This window comes from Hetaerina americana, unplaced genomic scaffold (assembly GCF_022747635.1).
Source record: "Hetaerina americana unplaced genomic scaffold, ioHetAmer1.1.p SCAF_2, whole genome shotgun sequence".
In the NCBI taxonomy this organism is placed as follows: domain Eukaryota; kingdom Metazoa; phylum Arthropoda; class Insecta; order Odonata; family Calopterygidae; genus Hetaerina; species Hetaerina americana.
The window spans coordinates 74,443,898-74,465,773 of record NW_027286763.1 but is presented as its reverse complement, the minus strand read 5'-3'; the positions used below and the strand labels follow the sequence as shown (position 1 = coordinate 74,465,773).

Sequence of the window (21,876 nt, the reverse complement as noted above, 5' to 3'; positions counted from 1 at the left end):
ATGTCGGCAGCGTTATCTATCAACCAAGAATGTAATTACGTCGTAGTTTCATTGTAAAGCAACTTACTCCTCGAGCGGGGAAAGCTGAGTTAAAGGTCTTTACATGGCTCCTTTGATCAAAAGCATGAATAACGATAAACGCACATTTATATTTTGACTTGCGAGGGAACCGTTGGAAATATTATTTCGAGTTTTCAGGTAATATTTTCACTGGCGCTGTTTTAATGTGGTGATTTGTACCCCCAACTTCGGGGAACCTTCATTGTAGGTTGCTTTCGTTATGTCAATGACTAATGTCTTCAGTGAAGAAGGTAAGTGGGATGAACCTAATTTGTTTTTAGGTGCTGATTCATTGTGGAAACCTAATGGCTTTCGTAATTTTTTAGCCGAAAGGATTTAAAGTCGCTGACTCGCAGAGATCACGTATTTGTGGAGTTGCATGTACTACGTTAGCAGACCTTCGTCTCAAGGGGTGCCGTAAACTTAATGTTAGAGAAATAACTTATTTTCTGTAAATAATTTGTCTTATGCTCTCGGTGGATTTAAAAAGGAAATACTTTATTTCAGTTTGACAAGGCCGAAGCTGCAAACGTTAAAGTTTTATTACAGGATGGAACATTTGTTGAGGATGACGACTACTTCCAAACGCTTCCTCCGCAGACCATGTTTATTTTCCAAAAAGAAGGCGAGACGGCTTTAACAGGTAATTTTAATTATATACAGTAAATAAAAGATATTTTGAGCCACTGATATGTTTACCTGGTTTCTTACTTTTATCATCTCAGATTATTAAATAACCCCAGCCTGTGCAAATCACCCAATAATTTTTAAGCTGCACAGAAATGAAATTTTTTTTGGCTCCTAATGAAAAAATCCCGGAAAGCTGTCTTCGCAGCTACCTTTTCTATTCCAGTATTTTCGCTAAGGTACTATATTTCATAAATCCTTTCCGATCACGAGTGGAACAATTTTCGCATTCCGATAAAATTTATGTTTTCGTCGCCCCCATATGCCTGAAGTAGTAAAATGAAAATGTGCACACCAGCGGATGATTTTGCTGTTAATATTTTAGTTTTCCCATTGTTTGAATGTCTCAAACTGCGCAATTATATCGATTCCTTCCGTTTCTAATGCTTGTGACACAATAATAATCTTTCATCAAAGAGCAGGACATGCCACTAATAATAGTCGTCATAAAACTATAAATACATACAGTCATTACCATAGTGGAGAGATACACATGTATTGAAATTTATTTCTTGAGAAGTTCAGTTCAAAATATTCACTCAATACTAGGGGTTTGAAATAAACCAATCATCAGTTACATTTTTGAACCTATTACAGCTAGTCAGTCCTGCAGTCAGGGGAAATTTGCTATACAATTTTTAAACAAGGTTATCCTACTGGTTGAAGCTTTTGGAAAATATGCATTGGGTAATGACTAACATATTTTGACCTTGTATAATGGCTGTGTATATTGCCACTTAATACAAAGTTATTGACATCTTTTACAAAAATTAAGCTCTGGTAAATTTATACATTAAAGACCGTCATTACTCTTGGCTTGGCAAATAGTGGATGCCAGTGATCATGATGGCCAGATCTGTCACTTGCATGCCCCCGAGGCCTTAGGCTATAACTTAGGTGACTTTGGAAAAAGGCAAAATATGCAAGTCTTAAATGTTCCTCATGAGCACAGCTTTTAAGTTTCCTGATTAGGAAGAGATTCTTGGAAATTTTTTTACAGATTGCAGTTACATGACTTTTCCAGGAAAGATTAGAGTTATTAAAAAACCCTAATAGCTCGACTGAGCTTTGAGCTTTACCAGCACTTCTAAGGTCATATATATGTTATTGTGTTTTTTCACAATTTAAAAATAGTTAATTAGCTGAGAACCAGTCGCTAGCTTGTTTTCAGTTCTTCATGTGCCTCTTCAGGATTTTTACGTCTATTAATGAAGGTAGTGTCATCTGCATACAGGATATGATCAGTAGGTATGTTACTTGGCAAGTCATTTATCATCAGCAGAAATAAAAGAGGACCAAAATCGACCCCTGGAGCACACCATTTTTTATTCACAAAAATTTAGACTTGCAGCCATTTACATCTACCATTTGTTTATGGATTTTCAAATATGAGGTCATGAATTAAAATTTTCATAGTCCTGGTTGCCATAATACAGCAGTTTTGAATGCGGATTTGGTGGCCAACACAATCAAAGGCTGAGGAGAGGTCAAACAATGAGAGAGATAAGCACAGCCTATCTTCAAAAGCACACAGTATTTAAATGCAACAATATCAGAATGTAAAAATCATTTGCCTTGACCAGAGTCTTGGTGAAGGAGAATGATTTTTACACTCTGAAATTGTAGCATTAAAATGCATATTAGCTGATGACTCAGTTAAAAGTTACTGCTGCAGTATCTCCTGCAGTTTCTTGGGATATAACACAGTATTTAGTTTAACGCATTCAACAGCTTGCTCTGTAGACTTTCCAGGTCTAAAGCCAAATTGTGACGAAGAGTAAATTCCTTCTTTTTAGAAATGTAAGTATTTGGGCACTACCAATAGCCTCAATAACTTTGCTAATCACAGGAATGATGGAGACAGGGTAATTGCATCGTTTTTTTCACCCTGCTAATAAATTGGTATTACTTAGGAGTATTTTATGACATCAGGAAAGTGTCCAGACCAGAAACAGGAATTGATGACCACAGATAGCGGGATGGAAATTTGATGAACAATGGCCATAATAATATCATTAGAGAGACTATAGACATCTCTACTATTTGATCCCTTCAATTTAGCTACTAATTTCACTATTTCAGATGGAGTGACCCAGTTCCAGTGAAAAGTCTCAATAGGAGCAGGAGATCTACTGAGGCATTCTTTAATATCCTGATTGGAGTTAGATATTTTACAAAGACTATTGTCTAAGGAACTTGTGAAGAGGTTATTAATTTCAGTGGGATGTATAGAGGATGTACACACATATGTTAGATACACCGGGTGCGGCAGCCTAACTACCTTTTTTGAAAGCACTTTGCGTTTGAAAAAAGGAAGTTATGTTGCCACACCCTGTACATATACATACGCACACACACACACATATATATATTATACATACACATGTATATATCAAGAGGTTAGAGCATCAGCTCGGCAAGTCAAAAGATCCGTGGTTCCAGTCCCGGTCAAGGAAATATTTTTGCACTTGTCATCTGCTCAAGTCTGCCTTTCCACCTCTCCTGTATTTGTATTTCATATGTGTTCCTATCCCTTTCCCTTATATCTCTAGCCACATGAATGAATATTTGTTCAACATATGGTAGGTTTTCGTGTTTGAATGTGTATTTGGCCAATGTGGCTCCTCTCCTTCTTCTGTCTATGCGTGCCACAAAATGCACAGTTTCTATCCTCTATAAAATTGTATGATTGCTTTCCCTGCTAGCCCCTTTCCTCTTGTCTTCTCATCCACTTCTCCTTTGGTGGTGGAAGCAGCTCCTTAACGACATCTCCTGGCCAATGAATCAGGGCACATGGTTGCATAAACCTCCTACACAGATTTCAGTGTAATTTATATTTCCTCCATAGCTCGGAGCAGGAGATCTACTAAGGCATTTTTTAATATCCAGCTTGGAGTTAGATATTTTACAAAGAATATTATCTAAGGAACTTGTGAAGAAGATATTGAATTCAGAGAGCTGTATTGCGGTGTCTTTTGTCACATTAGTTGAGGCAACTATTTTCCTTATGATTGACCAGGCAGCTTTGCATTTATTTTGGGAGCCCTCAATAAATGCTCCATTGGTATTGACACCATAGTTATTTCCCCGCCAAAATACAATATATCTTCACCAATCAATTTAACTTTGAAACCTTGCGTAGCGAGATCAGTTAGAATGAGGATTAATAAAAAAGTATGCCCTTGCCATTGTTCTTAAAATATGCAATGCAATTTGTCATGACTGTAACAACTACATTGTCATTCCAGCTAGTAAATCTCTGTTTGTTACTTCCTTCAATAGATCCTCTAGCATTTTTCTTAAATGCCTTCTTCAATACGGTAGGCATCATACTTCACTCGATTTTTCCTTAGCGTGACTGACCCTCAATCCCTTTTTTCTTTTAGCCTATTGAGCAGCATTTTGGAAATGAACATCAAAATAAAACCTATATCCCATTTGAACCGGCATTTTTCTTCTAAGCCAACTACTTTTCACTGCCTTGCCTAAGATCTATCTTTGGAAATTTAGTATTTGAGCCTTCAGAGAGTGTTACATGAATCAAATATCCATTTGATTTGGCAAGGCTCATCAGTTTGAAACAAAACCGAATGGCCTTACCCTTTATGAATTGCTTTGATCTGTGTTGGCAGTAATATGGAATTATGGATTATATAGCACCCCAGTTTATATTGGAAGGCAAGAGTTTAAACTTCCCATTAAGCATATGAAATTCAGGGTGTATTTTGTTAAGACTAGCTGTAACATCTACCTTTGAGCTATCCACCACGTGAAAGTAACGGAGGATATCATTGAACATATTCCTCCTCATTGTATCACCAATAAAAGTGACAATGCAGTCATCATTTTTATTACTGTACAGTTGTTTTCTAGGTAAAAAATGATACTCGGAGAGTAATAGTATGCCAAGGAGAGCATATATCTTTTCAGAAACTACATAGTGTACATGATTTCCTTACTTCAGGTTTGGTTTCTTCTCCACATTAGCAGCAATACCATGAGAGAAAAAAATTCTTAATAAATCGAAGGGTGACTGTTAGTTGAGAGCTTACTTTGAAGCAATGAAGAAATAACTCAAGTCATCTTAACCTCTTATTTAGATAGTATCAGAATTTCCATCCCTTATTACACAAGGCTTTATTTTTGGACATTAGTCCTAGTCATTGTCTCTTTCCAATAAAAAATAAATTATATCATTTACTGATGATAATTTTCATGGTCAAAAAATATTTTCAAGAATGTTGCCTTTACAGCTTTATACATATAATTACTACTAAATCATTTGTGGAAAAAGACAAATATTGTATGAGAAGTGAGCCTCAAAGTAAGCTCTTACAGATTTAATTTAGTGGTCATGATTGAAACAAGGTCACGTAAGTGATATGTTGGTGTTGTCTTCATATTTACAAGTATATTAGTGTATAAGATGTTAGATTTGAATGTTTCCATGTTTACCTGCACTTAAAATTGTTGCTCTTTTGGGTGTTAATAACTTAATAGCTGTCTTCATCATTGTTCACCTAGGAGTGAGTTTAGTATATTAATTAATCAGCTACCTGTAGAAGAGGTCTTGCCTTTATTCAAAAGTATAGAGCTAATATTGTTATAAAAATCAATAAAATATTGATATGATCTGTGAATCAAAATATGGTACTCTATATTTTACTCAGGTTCTGTAATCTGTATTGTGCCAACTCATAACCAACCAGAAAATCTGTATGCTCAGATAATGTTATCACTAATTAAAATGTCCAGGAATATTCTGTGAATGTTTTTAATCCTCTGATCACAGTACTATTGCCTTTGGTATATTAAATGTTCCTCTATTTGTGAACTGTATAAAAACTGCTATTAAAATGCCAATTCCTCCAAGCTGTCCAGTGAATTTCTATCATTTCCTAGCCAAAATACATTGGATGTCCTAACTGGATTCAGATAATGGCTTACAGAACTTTGCTCTATTCTTTAAATCATTAACTTCAATATTTAATCCAGTATTGCCATTAAGATTGAAACAATTAAGGAACAAAATATCTAATTTACACCTGAACTTGTATGAGACCTGTACGAAAACAATCCAGCTATGCAATATTTTGATTAAAATAGTCTACCTAGAACAATGTGGCCTTAGTTCCCTTTGTAGTACTCCCCTTGGGACATTGCACACTTATCCCGGAGTCTCTTCCATATTTAAAAAAATTGGCAAAGTCCTTTTTCAGAATCAACTACCTTGCTGCGCTCTTCTCTATCTCATCAACCGACTCTTTGGATGATTGGGATTTTTTTCAAGGTCATATCCGTAGACCAATGACTTACCTCCAGTTATGACCATTTTTTAGAAAACACGGGTCATTGTTTGCGGCTTGGAGCAAGTCCCATGTAGCTGCAGCACAAAATTCTTGACGTGGATTAGATAAAGGAGAATGTGATGAGGCAGCTGCGGACCATTCTGAAAACGTACCTTGCCGATTGTGTTGAAAAGTGGAGAAATGCTGGGATAAGTGTGTGAGTCCCCTTTGGGGGAGTACTTCGAAAGGGACTAAGCCTCATTATTCTAAGTAGGCTATTTTTCTCAAAATATTGCATGGCTGGATCCTTTACAGACAGACCTTTACATTAACTGGAAAATCTGCTACTATTCTATCATTTTCCGAAAATAAAGTCAACTGATACTGGCCTTAAATTGTGGAATGAGCTGAAAAGGGAATATCATGAGAAGCTGCCATGGGAAAAAAGCAGTGCCAATAGAGACTGTATTGACAAATGGAGAATGCTGAATAATTTAGGTAGAGAGAAAAAAATAACTGGCATATTTAATGGAATGAAGTGAGTTAGAAAATATTTGGATTTAAAAAAGGTTTAGTGTAATGTGAATTTTTGAGGTGTTAAGGTAAATGTTAAATGGGGCTTAGGAGTGCAGGCAAAGCATGAGCACAAGGTACATTAAAAACCTAGCTTGCCTGGTAGGCTACTGTTAATAATGCTGATGTAAATAGCTTAACAACTGAATACTTATGTTAATTTTGAATAATCATTTTAAAAAGAAATTTTAATTCAGAACCACTCTGCTAGTAACCCAAAAACAAACTTGGGAAACTGACTTTTGGCCTTCAAAAATTTTGAATAACAGTAATAAATGATACAGTAATAATAAATAATACTGTAATAATAAATTTAAAAAAATAAAGCTTACATACACAATTAGTATTCTTTATTCAATGTTTACTTCTTATGATATTTGAAAAGTGTTTCTGAATTAACTGGCAAGTCCCTTCTAACTCTAGTCAGGATATTCTTTTTCATGGGACTGGATTGGAGTCGACTTATCTGATAAAAAAATAAAAAATATTATTTGGTTAGCATCCATCTTCTTTAGATTGAATTTGTCTAGATATTCTCACTGCAATTTTTGTCAGTGCAGATATTTATAAAATGGTTTTAATGTGTAGATTTTTACCATCTGTGCTAAAGCCATCATCTTTTTCTAGCTGCTATACTTAATACAAGCAAGTGTGCACAATAATGAATGCTGGGTTCAAAATTTTAATTTGTTTTAGGTATAGGACATTTTTTATTTTATGTTTTACTCTCGTGTGTCATGCTTTAAAAAATCCTAATATCACTCTCTTGAATTAGTTTTCAAAATGAGCATACGCTAGAATTTATGAATCATAAATGAGATTGGTAGTCATATCCTATCAGCATATTTTTCTGAAATTTAAAGATAATTTGAGAAATTATTTCACAGGACTAATATTAAGCTAATCTTAAACTTATACCATTGTTGTTTAAAAGCAAAATTTCATTAGTTGCTTTGAATGTTATATTCTCTAAAAACCAAAATGGCTTTTGGTCCTGTTATTTCAACCGAAATCCTATTTTTCTCATTTGTCAGTTCTGGAATATGAAAAATAGATCCTCGGCAATAATCTTTTAGTAATGATATCAGATTATGGAAAATGGTTTGTAATGATTGCTTAGGTAATTTTATCTAGATGCTGGTATGGAAATTCAATTTGATCACTCTTCTGACACTGCGAAGTCCACATTGATGAGCTACTCTATATATTAATTTACCTGCAATAAGCACTGCATCAGTGATATATTATACGCATTCTTTTTTTGGCTTAGTCAGTAATTTGCATGGCTTGTAACCTAATCTATAGGCACCAAAATGCTGAACATTTCATAAGCATGAAATAAGTAGATACATTTTTTTATGGTGGTAATGGCTACACTTAATTATGATTAAATGAATTGCTCCAAATTTATTTTGTGTGTGAATTACATCAGATTTTTTATTTCAGGATATCAGATATTGTATAATGCTCTTCAGGCTGTACACAGTGATTACTTACATTGTGGTCAAGAGGCTATGAAATTTTTCGATCACACTACAAAGGAAAAGTTATTACAACTGCTGAGAAATACACCTAAAATTGAAAAGAAAAAAAGTTTATGCAGCCTTAGTCATCGAAGTGAACATCCCGAGTGGTTTGAACGTAATTACATATTATATTCTATCATGCATTTTAATAATATCTCCAGTGGGCATTAAAAATATTGAGGGTAGGATATAAGTAATTATTACTGGTTATTTATTGCGTAAAATGTCAGTTCCAAAAAATAGGAATGATCCACCTTAAGCCAGAAGTTTTTGGAGAGATTTTTTGGAAAATGTTGAGCGAGCAATGCTGTGGCAGCATGCTGCTACACAGGTGTGTAAGGAGTGGGTAGGGAATAGAGATAAGCAAATTGTGTTTAAATCCCTGCTCCAAAGATTGTGATCAGATTCAAGATATTTGTTAGTGGAGTTTTTGAGCAATTGTGGTCAAGTGCCTCAACGTAAGCTGGGGTAGTCCACTTTGTGCCGATTGAAACCCAATTTGCTCAAGTGATGACTGTTTGATCATCTTATATTGAAAATGAGAATAAATCTGCTTTCCCAATCTTATTATCGCTACGATAAAATTTCAAGTGATAAATAAGAAGGGCAATAAAGCAAATACATTTATTTGATGGTGATGCTGAAATTTGGATACATATTTCGCTTTTAATCAATGTGCATGGTTAAAAATTAAGCAGAATATATCTGGGGGAAAATTAATTTGCAGATCAAAGTACAAATTACTAAAATTCTTCAAAATAGCACCCTTCTGCATTGACATTATGATGCCAGTGTCTCTGCCACTTGCAGTATGCTTCCTTGAAGGCATTAATGGAAGCCTTGCTCGGGCATCTATCTTATCCCGTCATGATGACATTATCTAGTTTTTCAAATGGTTACCTTTCAGTCTCCTTTTTGTTCTTGGGAACAAAAAGTAGAGGTGCCACATTGATAGGGGATATGTGGCACATTGGTAGGGTGGCTGGGTAGGCACTACCATCTTTTGCTTCTGTACCGTGGACACCTTTACCCTTAGAAGTTTTTGATTTGTAACCTTCGCAAAGTGCATGCACATGTAACCTAATCTAACCACATTGGTCACATTTAATATACTGTGGGCAATAGCCATTAAATTTTCAAATATCTATCACAAAAATATGCCTCTGCACACCAGTTCAAATTTTCAAAAGTTTATTTTTAATCTTGATTAAACTTGAAAATGAATTGTATTTATAATAAGATTGGGATAGCAAAGTTTTACTTCCTTCAGGAACCAATATGTTTCATAAGGCAGGAGTGAAGAGAAAAGACATTTTGGATGACAATTCATGGCTGACCAGCTGCATCTGTTGGATGGAAAAAGATACTTACAATTACTTTTGTTAATATAAAATACATAATTTATAAAAAGTGCTCCCATTTGAAAGAATAAACAAAAAAACATCATCAGTTTAACAGATTAATGATTAATTTGCGTTAAATAACAATTATTAAACTAGTTCAAAACTGGAGCCAATATATCAACCCCTTGAGCTTTTTAAGGCAAATATGGGAAGCCGATATATTGACACCTTGCGTGTCTAAGAGTTAACAAGACAACCTAACATCCCACATTGCAATAAACCCCTATTCAATTCAATGTACTTCATTCTGTCCAACATGTCTATCCTGTTCCTCTGCCTATCATTCTCCCCACTTTTCAACATTCCATCACCAATCAAAATGCTGTGCATCTACTTTTCTTGCTTCTCCTAGATTTCTCTCTGCAGCCATCTCTTCTTTCACCATGCTAACATTCCTTTTTTTGTTTTCCTTTCCATCCATTTTACCTTTTTCAGCTTCCACACCCACATCTTAAAAGGTTCCATCCATGCTTACCATTTTGTCTCAATGGCCAAGTTCACTGCATTTAACTGAAATCAAAATCAGAGCTTTGGCTAATATTTCCTTAATGATCTTGCTATAAGTCCCTATCATTGACACCCTTCTCCATGTAAAAACTAGTAGATTATTCAGGTATAAAAAAAATGTGAATTATGAAAAATGCCCATGCCTTTTCATGGCTACAAGGATGTTAAATTGTGGCCTAAAATACCTAAAAATGACTTGGTATATAGAACACTTTGACCTACCACTATGTACTGGTATAGGACCTAAAGCTAGCACACTATGTCTATCCAAGTCCTTGGCTTAGTCTGAGCACTCACCAATTTTGGCTTAGTTCTATAATATAATTTTATTACATATTAATCATAAAATGCCATAGAATAGCTCACATTGAAGGGAACATATCATCAGTTGTCCTGTTCTAGAGCTAAAAGATGCACTAATCAAATAGATAAAATTTTAAGATTCATGGCAACGAAAAATATTCTTAGTCATACAATGCGATGGCATATAGTCAGTTTCGGTTTTATAATCATTAATATGTTGGCTCTGTCTTGTTAATCAATTTTTAATTCATGCCCAAAACCTGAATGTGAACCCATTCATTACCACCTTTATCTCCCTTTTTGCATTCATGAATATATTTACACAGAACTCAGCATCATTGCTTGCTCTAAATAGGACCTATTAGGATTGTTCAACTCTGCTCCACAAACTTCTACTTTACTGTGTGAGATTTGTTCAGGGCCAGGAATTTGTTGAAGATTTGTATATGTTGTAATGTTTCATTTCATGGTCAAGCTCTGGAAACAAGAGTTCAGACAAAAGAAGAATATATGAGTGCAAGAGCTCGAGACAGGGTGCGTGGTTATCTTTATAAAACTCAAGATGAACTAAGGAAAAGAACCAATTGCAGGAAACATCAGAAAATAATTGAAAATGTTTTGGCTAAGTAAATAATATTACTGGTTTTAATTTGTATTTATGGTAATAGTAACTGTAGGTGTATTATATATGTTTGGCTTTTCAATTCTAGGTGGAAGAGCCAGCTAAATAAAGATGGGCACTTTGGGAGCTATTTCAATCGGAAAGCGGAGTCCATGTCAAATCGTTTCTGTGATCCTAAAGGCTATTTTCATTGTGAAGGTCGATGGGATGTGGGTAGCTGCCTTTATCGTGAAAATCTTCATGGAATAAACCCATATGAAAGCCATGAAATGATGGTGATTTTTTCAACATGGAACCTTGACCATGGGTATTAATTATATAAATAATTATAGTAATTATAACTTGTTATCGTAATAGCTGTAGTACGTAGTTAGTGTTATAATTTATTGTACTGGTGATTGCAAAATATACTAGGTACAATATTGGCCATTTGATTGATCCTGTTTAGAATCCCAGTTGTGAAAGAGTTTTGGTAACAGTCTCATCCTTCTCTGTTTGCCATATGGTTAAAAGTTTAAAGTATAGTAATCCATTTCATTGGATGGAATTTTATGTCAACTTTGGTATGACTTAAGGCCTTTTGTTGCTTGTAGGCTGAGTCCTACTCCATGCTTCGCTTCACGTAGCCTTTACTCCCTGAAATCCCACCTGTACCTAATCATCCACTTAACCTATCTAACCAGTAATTTGTTCTCACTAATGACAGTGAGGACAGATTTTCCTTACTTACCTACTTGCAGTTTTTTACCATCCTGTATAGTGTATCCATTTTGTTCTGCCTATATAAACTCTTAATGTCCATGCACTTAATAAAATTTGTTGTCTCAGGCATAACTTCATGGAATTTGCATAACATATTGAAATGTAATGAAATAATTGACTTTGTAATTCCACGCACTTAAAAGTGTGTGGAATTACAAAGTCAATTATTTCATTACATTTCAATATGTCCATGCACTGTTCTTTCTCCCAATTTGTTTGCCATCTTATTTATTATACAGCTCTTTGTAACATCTCCCTATTGAAGTGTTTATATATTTTCATTTTCTTATGTGTATCATCTTCTTTCATACCTTTAACGTCTTTTATGTAATCCTAAACTTCCTCATCTTTCTCTGTTTACCATAGCTGTTGTTTCATTAATAGCTTTTGTTGCTCCTTTGATAAGAAATTCTTATTTTATTTATGCTGCAGTCATCTCTCTATACTCCCTAAGAATTGTATCACCTGCATTCCTGTATTTTTTCCTTATCCCCTCATTAATGTTTCTGCACTTCATTTCTAGATACATACATTCTTCTTGGCTTATTTTTCTTTTTAATTATGATCTGAATTCACAATCCTGTTCTGGAAAACTTACTAATTGATGGAACTGGATTTAAAACTGTCTAAAAAAATTATAATTTCACTAATATCTCCTTGTATCCCTTGGCATTCCCCCTCGAACGCACATGTAATATAGTGCTTAATGAGGGTATTGGTTTAAGAGCATTGTACATGCAGGAATAAAACATAAGATAAATTAGTAATTTAGGAGTTCACTTCTTCTGGAGTCAATGTATTCTTGTTGACTCCTTTTAAATCATTACTAAATCTATCTTTAAGTGGAGTTATTTATAAAATTTTAATTTTTGGCTCATTAATTTATTTAGTTATAAATTTATATTGGTATGAGAAGTTTACTACAGTGATGCATGTAGACAATAAAATATTAGATGGCCATCATCCATTATGTATGTTGATTTTTGTTTAGGAAATCGTGACATTACATTTCTTATTTCAGCAATCATCTGTCACTAGTCTTGTGAATTTACACCTAAATGGATTATATACCTGTTTGCTGAAACAAAGGCGTTATAAATAAGCACCACCTAAGCATGGATTTTGTGTGAACTCTAGTAGTTTAACTATACAAGGAAATGTTTAGATGCCTAATCTATGTTCCAAGGGCAGATGAACCACCAGTAGCATCCATAAAAACCATAAATATAGTAAGCTTGTTGGTGTGTGAAATTCACACATCAGGGTAGGGAGACCAGTTCCTTTCCCTGTGCAGGCTATTGTTTCTCAGGGAGATCTAGTACCCAAAAACATCGCACAGCTTGAGTGGAGCTGAGGGTACCCCCGAATCTAACTTAGGCCCTCCAGTCAGTAGTCCTAAGCTCTACATCAAGCTGTATGTCTAGACTACTACATCTTCCAGAAGCATTCATGTGATAGTTATTCATCATTTGGCTACATTAAATAAATGATGAGAGAAGTCAAAAAATACAAGGTGTGGTCAAAAAAAGACAGGACTGATTTTATAAATTGTTTATTTCGACGGAGACAGCTAAATCAAACTTGTCGCCCTGAAAGTACATACCTTGGCTGATGATACACCTTTGCCAATGTTTCTTCGAACTCTTGAACCCCTGTCCCAGTAAGCCACCTTAGGGATCCTTTTCAGGTCCGCCGTATAATTAGTTTTAATATCTGCAATAGAGTCGAATCAGCACCCTTTCAAGGTTGATTTTAAAATTAGAAACAAAATAAGGTGTAAAGAAACTCTGGGTCGGCATTGGCTCGATTCAGGAGTTTCTGACAAATGTCCACACGTTTTTGTCTCTGTTCATCAGTCAGCACCCGTGGGAGGAATTTTGATATGACGCACGTCATGCCCAAAATATCTCTCAAAATTGTCTGACAGGGTCCAAAAATGTTCACTTCCTCGGCTTTCTCCCTAAAAGTTACACAGTGATTTGCCAGCACCAAATTGACATGGTTGGGGTCTGTTGATGTGGAAGGCTGCTCCGTTCGTGAATCTTCATCTGTCGAGGTTCTGCCCAATATAAGATGACTGTACACTCAAAAAACTGGCTTCGACTCATAGCTTCATTTACAAAGGCTTGCTGAATTATTTCAAATGTCTCCATAGCTTTTTTGCCAAGTTTGAAACAAAATTGAAAATTCAAATTCAGGGAACCTTTTTCCTCTTTTTTACATGTGAATTGTACATTAGAATTGATAGAATTTAGATGTGCTAGAAACTGATCTAGTTGCCTATCAGAACCACCTACAACTCATCTAAGTCAAAAATGTAATTCTCTTTTCTTCTTAGCTACATTGTAACCTTGTTACCCCTCCAACCTCCCTCTCTGATCAACCCCCCTCCTATGAACAGAAGGTATATATAGCCAGCGTGCTTCTATGAGGACCACCTGATGATGACGTTCAACGTCAAAACCTGGGTCGTGTTTTTAAAATAAAGTGTGTGGAATTACAAAGTCAATTATTTCATTTCAATATGTTATGCAAATTCCATAAAGTTACGCCTGAGACAGCGAATCTGTGATCAGCGGAAAGAATTGAATCTTTAAATGTGTTCAGGTCCACTTTGGCTTGGACTGATCCATTTAGCTCAATGCTCACTTTTTATTAGGTTGATAGAGTTCCAGGAGTGCTTGGTTTTGATGCCTCAGTCAGATGACTAAATGAACTGGGTGAGGAAGGGATGGGCAAGGAGTGGCACTGAGGAGTCAGCCTCATTAGCAAGGAATGGCTTGCTGCACGCATGCAGAAATGAGGCGGTTAATTCTATAAGTGGAGTCATAGAGCATGAACAGCTATTTTTAATCCAAATATAGGCAAATTTAGGAATTTCTCCATATACTGTGGTTCTTTCTAGAATTATCATGGAAAATGTGACCAACCTAGTCTGTTAAGTTGATAAATACCTACCCCAAATAAGTATATTCCTATAATATTAGTCTGTAACATGGTGGATATCTAATAATAAACATTGAAATTTGAACTTAAATGTGTATGACAATTTTTCATTTACTGTCATGAGTAATATTACTAAGCAAAAACAGTGGTTCATTAATTCTTGGCCATACCTCAAGTTAGAGGCAAGGCCCATTAGGGTCTGAAATTAACTTCAGTAAAAATAATCAAGTTCACTTATTTCAATTAAATATTTCATCAGCACTTCTTTACTGGAATGTCAGTAGTGGTCAGAACCAAGTGACTCAAATCACCAACCCCGAAACCTAGTTGTTCCTCCCAACAATGCAGTTTTTCAGTACGAGGGTTATCCCAGAAGTACCCGACCCAACAAAGAAAACCCAAAACCTTTGGGGATAAATGTATTTTTTTTTCAACATAATCTCCTTTCAGCTCTATATACTTTTCCAAACAATGTTCAATAAGTTCGATACCCTTTTTATAATAAGAACTGTCTTGCTCCTCAAAATAGCCATTAACTCCCGACATCACTGCTTCACGGGTGAAAAATCTTTGACCACCGAGCCAATTTTTCAAGTTTGCGAGCAGAAAATAATTAGAGGGGCTATATCTGGTGAATAGGTTGCATGAGGTAGCAATTCAAACAATAATTCATGAATTTTGGCTATTGCAATAACGGTTTTGTGAGCTGGTGTATTGTCTTGATGAAACAACACTTTCTTTTTAGCCAAATGCGGATGCTTTTGCTGGATTTCTTTGCTCAGACGTTGCAATAAGTTCACATAGTACTCGCCATTGATAGTTTTTCCTTTTTCAAGATAGTCAATGAAAATTATCCCACGCGCATCCCAAAAAACTGATGCCATGACCTTGCCTGCAGATGAAATGGTCTCGGGTGTGAAGTAATGGACCCATGTTTCATCCATGGTTATGAAATGGCACAAAAATTCTGCTTTGTTGCTGTGAAACTTTGGTAAACACTCAATTGCCACTGGTTTTGCTCATGTGTGAGCAAACATGGTATCCATCCACCGCACATCTTTCTCATGTCCAAATTTTCAGTAAATATGCAATGTACCACACTTTTTGAAATGCCTACTGTGTCTGCTAGCTCGCGCACTTTCAGTCAATGATCATCCTGTATCACTTTGTGGATTTTCTTCACCGTTTCTGGAGTCATTACCTCATTAGGTCGACCAATGCGATGCATGTCTTGACAGCTTGTACGGCCTCGTTTAAACTCTGCTACCCAATATTATACTGTTGTAAACAAAAGAGGCCTTTCAAATAAAAGTATTGTATCACATAACGTTGACCAATTTTCTTCATTTTCACAAATTCATTGAAAACGTTCACTATTGATGGCTGCCAAAGAAATACTGAACAATGTGGCATCTTCAAACTTGAAGCATATACTTTATAGATTGCGTAACTTCTTATGCAGTGATATTTTTCAAATGACTACCACCATCTCTAGGTCAGGCCGGGTACTTCTGGGACCACCCTAGTAGGCAGGTACCTCCAGACTAATCAGATGGATGTGCTTCCCGTGTTAAGTTTTATAGTGCTTTATGCTAAAACAAACAACATTTGGAATGGAATCAGTGGTGCATGAGATCTCACAACCAGTTTGGTTGTCTTGATCCTGTGGCACCTTACATAGAAGTTAATGATTTCAACAATTGAAGAGGAATTGATTTTCATATGGAATTTATTTTTGCATTTCAGTATCGAACGGTCACGAACCATCATACCATCCCTGTTGGAGGCCACAAAACTTGCCCTTGATAATGATTTGGAAAATGTTTTAAATTGGGCATATTTTTATTCCTTGCTGTTTACAAGATCAAATCTTCGATTAGTGCACATAGTTTGCCACGATAAGGGCTCACACGGCACCATGACCTGCAACCCTACTGATTACTTTGTGAAAAGTGACAAAAGGTGATTTCATATATTAATATTTTTGTTTGGGGTGAAACAACAAGGAAAGTGTTGGCATTCCAGTGATGAGTCTATTCTGCTGTGATTTATAGTGCTGATGTTGTACAGAATCGTTGTTATGGAGCACCCAGAATTGGAAATTACTGGGTTGATAGTTTTTGTGGACTTGAGGATTGTACATCTCAGAAGTATATGCTACCAAATTGATTGGAAAGATGATGTTGCGGTTAAGAGAAAGAGGTATGCTTGTTCCTTGATTATCTGAGGATGCTTGATGTATGGTTGCTATCCTGTGAAAATACTGTTATGTTATTTAAAGGTATATTTTTTCATGGGGTGTGTTTCCGATGTTTGATTGGCTGTTATGTTATCGTTGCCGACTTCTATTTCTCAAACTCTCGGCTCTGAACTTATTGTGTGTGATATTTTGAAATATGAAGACTGGAACTTCGTTACATATTATGAACAGAGTCCTAAAATTATGTTGGGTTGTTTTCCAAAGACCACTTGGACCCCTTTCACAAGAAATAGGTTTCATTGTAACACCGGAGGCTAGATCATTCATCAGTTTGCTTTCATTGTTAGGAGTTAAAAAGATGAAATATTTGATGAATTTGGTGTAGACATTTGATTGGAAAGAGGACGCACGAGGGCGATCTGAAATGTTCACGGCCTGATGATGGAAAAAAAATTTGCAGGCTTCAAGAAAATACCCTTGGTAAATGGGAAAATGAGAATGATCAAAAATTTGTTGTGACTATTCCATAAGTTGGACTGGGAAATATTTTGCAATTGGGCTTATGCTTCTAGGATTTCACAACATCACTCAGAAGCTAAGCTTTTCTCTTGAAAAAGGAATGTGATGTGAATGCTGGAGTAACGTGTTCTTGTGTTGTTAAGTATTTCGGAATGTGGTATGTTTTCAAGGTAATTCTCTCATCGTTCATTATTCTTAGTAGATGTACTTCTCTTCCGTGGTGATGAAAATTAGTATGGTGCGTAATCACCTCCTGCCACACACCCTAGCAGTGGCTTGCAGGGTATGGAAATACCTAAAAAAATATCCAAATATATCTATTGCTCTTCCAGAAGTGCTGCAAAGCACTCATCTACAGCCACAATTGCTATTTGATAGGACGAAAAACCATTAACCAGCAAAGAAACTTTTCAGTTTTCTGAAGAGGTGGAAGTACGAGGGAGCCAAATCCGAGGAATTGGGTGGATGTTCCAGCACTTAATAGTGCAAATGGCTGAATATTCCCATAACCAAGACATTTTTGTGGGCGGTGTATTGTGCTGATGGGAAATGGTTTTTTTCTTCTGCAAGCTGGGTCTGCTTTCATGAATTTTTGTGTCCAGTTTCGTTGGAAGTTTAAAATAGTACTCCACAGTTATTTTTTTACCTTTTTCAAGATAGTCAATCCATAGAATTCCTTCTGCATTCCAGAATACCAATACCATGACCTTTTCTGCCAATGGCACCCTCTTAGGAGCTCAAGAGCCAGCTTCTATTCATTGCATGGATTATTGTTTAGATTTGGTGTGTAATGGTGAATCCATTATTACATGTGCAGAAAATCACTCTTTATTTTTCGTAAAGCGCGTTAAATACAGTTTGGAAAGTTTCATACGAATAGCTTGAAATGCAGTCACCACATTGTAGCTTGTATACCCTGCTTTGTTTTTCTTCACTGATTTTTCCTTTAGTGTTTCCTAGTAAATCACCTGGGGTAATTTATTTATAGTTATTGTAAAAAGCTGTGTTAATTTTATCTTTCAGCCAGAGTTAGACTGTATTTGAAGATATTTGACCAAGGTATGGGATTCTGCTGATCCTAAAAAAAAAAATAGAGTTAGACTGTGATTTTGCTCTCAACAACAACCAGTCAGGTTCAACCCATTACATTTCCCTTAAACTTTGGCAGTGTTTGTGTACAATTATCCAGAATAATCCAAGTAACAATTGCATTCGTGAACAGAGGATAGTTTCAGCCAACAAGAATTCTATTTCAGCCTGCTACCTTGTTCTTATAAAAGCCAACTAGGGCACTGCTGTCGACTTGGTAAACCTAACCTCATATGTTCAAAAATGTAAGGGATTCATCAGTTCTAACAAAATAGTGAAGCTATCCAGAGACCCTACCTTGAAACATCACAGAGAATGAAAGGAAGCCACAGCAAGATGCACAACTATGCTCAACACTAGGAAAAAGCAGCACCTAGTCGAGTTGAATTCCATTGCACCCAGATACCTCGATGTTACAAAGATGTGTAAGCCTGAAATACCTGTGAGACCTATAGTTTCTAGTATGTGTAGCCCCAATCATCTGTTAGTGCGTAAATTGAACTCTCTTTTGTGAATACCCTTTAAGTTTGTCCCAAAATATGGAGTGAAATATTCATTAGAGCTCACAAGGGCTCTTTCCAGTGAAACTATACCTCAAGACTATATCTTGGTGTCCTTTGATGTAGTTACCTTATTCACTAGTCCCCGAAGCCACGACCATACTTCAAGCCAACATACCTCCCCCTGTGACCATAGAACTGTGCCCCTTTCTAAAAGTGTGGGTTAACCAAAACTATTGACCGTTAAATAATATATATTATGGACAATGTGAAGGGCTCGTCATGGGATCCCCACTGGTCCCACCTCCTTGCAGATATATGCATGGACCACTTTGAAGAATGTTTATGTTTTCTTCTAGTCCTCTAGTGAAAAAAATCTTCTGTTGGTACCAATATATTTATATAAATACATATGTGTGTGTATATATAAAACGTATATAAAATGTATGTGTGTGTATATATAAAATTTATATATGTATGTGTATATAGTATATATACGAGGTCTGTCCAAAAAGTATTGCAAATTTTGAATTTCTGTGGGTTATGTATTTTTGATTTTTTTGTGGCTTTATGTATGGTACTGATGTCTCTCCCCTATGCCGAAAAGTTTGGGCATTTTGAATGTTCCGTTAGTGTTTGACTGCTGTTTTGCTGGGAAGTGTTTTGGCTTGTCTTCGATTTTTGCCTGTTCCAAAAATGGATCAAAGAATCTGTATCAAATTTTGTGTGAAAAACAAAATTAATTGCGTGGATGCATTCCGAATGTTGATTGTGGTGTATGTAGAAGCTACCTTGAACCAAAGCAATGTTTATCGGTGGTACAAAATATTATCAGAGGGCGGAGAAGATGTGAACAATGAAGAGCGTGCCGGATGCCCGAGCAAGGCCACGACAGACGAAAACATTGATGGAGTGAAGAAAATAGTATTGGCCAATTGTCGAATCACCGTTAGAGAAGCCGCCGAGGACCTAAACATATTGATTTGCTCCAGAGGGTCATAACTGGTGACGAACCATGGGTTTATCGTTATGATGTGGAAACTAAAGCTCAATCATCCCAATGGAAGCTGCAGAACGAGCCAAGAATGAAAAAGGCACTCCAAGTTCGGTCGAATGTGGTCAAATGTTTTGCTTACAGTTTTCCTCGATTGCAGGGGTGTGGTGCATCATGCGTTCTGGCCGCAGGATAGAACGATAAATAAGGAATGTTACCTGCAAGTTCTGTGCAATTTGCGCGAAGCAATCCGCCACAAACGCCCGGATTTGTGGAAGAACAAATATTGGCTTTTGCACCATGACAACGTCCTTGCTCACACATTTTTACTTGGTACAAATTTTTGGCCAAAAATAACACTAATGATGCCGCAGCCACCCAGCCACCGTATTCCCCAGATCTGGCCCCCAGTGCCTTTTTCTTGTTCCCAAAACTGAAGAGGCCCATGAAAGGACGACTCCACGCGATGATAGACAAGATAAAAACTGCATCGAAGGAGGAGCTGAGCAAGATCACAAAACATGATTTTTTTAAAGTGCTTTGAGGATTGGAAAAAATGTTGGCACAGTTGCATAATATCTAATGGGGATTACTTTGAAGGGGCAAAATAGGTATTCATGAATTAATAAATAATTTTTGAAAAAACACTTAAAGTCATGATACTTTTTGAGCAGACTTGTATGCATATATATATATATACATATATATATATATATACTTACATATATATATACATACATATATATATATCCACGTTGGCCGATGTGTCTAAGATGAACCCCGAGGATGATGCTTGAGTCTAGCTTCGAAATGTTGGCTAACATGGAACCCCTGACCCAGTGGAAGACCCAAGAAAATTTAATTGAAATGAATAATGACTAGTAACATAGGAGGGTAGGCTGAAAAGTAATACACACATTCTTGTAGAGGTTGAACAAACACAAATAGCAAGATCAGGCAAAAAGAAAATTAAAGTACAATTCTTAAGTTTAAAAATAATATATTTGTTTTTCAACTTGGTCACCATTAAGGCTGACACATTTCTCCCAACGTGTAGCAAGTCATTTTGTCATGGAAAAACTTCCCACTTTTCTCGAATATGAAAAATGAGATGCAAATGAAACCCTTTTCAGCCCAGTTGCTATCTTGCTTGTAATCCAAATACATATTGCTTGGAATTCCTTTAGACTTAAGTGGTGAAAATACGATGGAAAAATAGATAATATTTAACTGAATATTGTTATTAAAGCGAATTGTATTGACTAGAAAGTTCCTTTAATGATTAAGAACCATTAGACCGTAACAAAATGCTCTGTCTGAATCCAAACCAAAGATCTTATATAGATGCATCAAATGAGCAGCCATACTATTTGTCACTGACACTCTTGGAAAATCAAATGGAATATTTCAATTTAAAGATGCTGACATTGGAACAAACACACTTATACCAAAACATCATAAAAATGTCAAAAATTCATCGTGGTTAACTAATGTTATTTTCCAGCCAGTCAAAATTGTCTAGCTATTTTTATGGATTGGAATCGCTGAGGAAAAGTGAATGTCTGTGATGAGTGGCAAATCTTTCTCAGTTGGAGACAGATTTTGTATGGTACATTTTTCTCCAATTAGGAAACAATATTTATTATGGAGAAATTTTGTAGTTTTTGAAACGAATAATTATATTTTTGCAAATCAGAAATTAGATAGCATTTACTTTATATCGAAAATTTTGCCAGCTCATTCCAGGATACTTAAAAGCTGTGAAGGAAATTCTCTTTCCGCCTACTAACTATATGGTAAGAAACAGTGCAAATTTATATACAAATGTGACAAATCTATGAACAAGGGAGGAAAAATGATACAAAGGAAGAGAATTATCTGCTTGAAATTGATGGAG

At 35.9% G+C, this 21,876-nt stretch overlaps 1 protein-coding gene across 2 annotated transcripts; it reads left to right on the top strand.

Annotated features, from left to right (window-relative positions):
• On the top strand, positions 1–20,661 carry Drep4 (DNA fragmentation factor-related protein 4). 2 transcript variants are annotated; one of them, XM_071585372.1, is made up of 8 exons: positions 1–95; positions 269–311; positions 387–488; positions 568–703; positions 8,055–8,249; positions 10,823–10,973; positions 11,058–11,276; positions 16,424–20,661. In XM_071585372.1, exons 2-8 carry the CDS (start codon positions 294–296, stop codon positions 16,641–16,643), a joined length of 1,041 nt encoding a protein of 346 aa, XP_071441473.1. In that variant the 5' UTR covers positions 1–95; positions 269–293; the 3' UTR covers positions 16,644–20,661. The 2 variants fall into 2 exon arrangements, with proteins under 2 accessions (XP_071441473.1, XP_071441472.1); XM_071585371.1 differs by having other exon boundaries at positions 1–311.
• The last annotated feature ends 1,215 nt before the right edge of the window (positions 20,662–21,876 follow it).

Excerpts from the sequence above, each read along its gene's own strand:
- Drep4 (XM_071585372.1), top strand. Across the intron at positions 8,250-10,822 it reads ACATCCCGAGTGGTTTGAAC|CTCTGGAAACAAGAGTTCAG; the intron begins GTAATTACATAT and ends TTCATGGTCAAG. Across the intron at positions 10,974-11,057 it reads ATTGAAAATGTTTTGGCTAA|GTGGAAGAGCCAGCTAAATA; the intron begins GTAAATAATATT and ends TTTCAATTCTAG.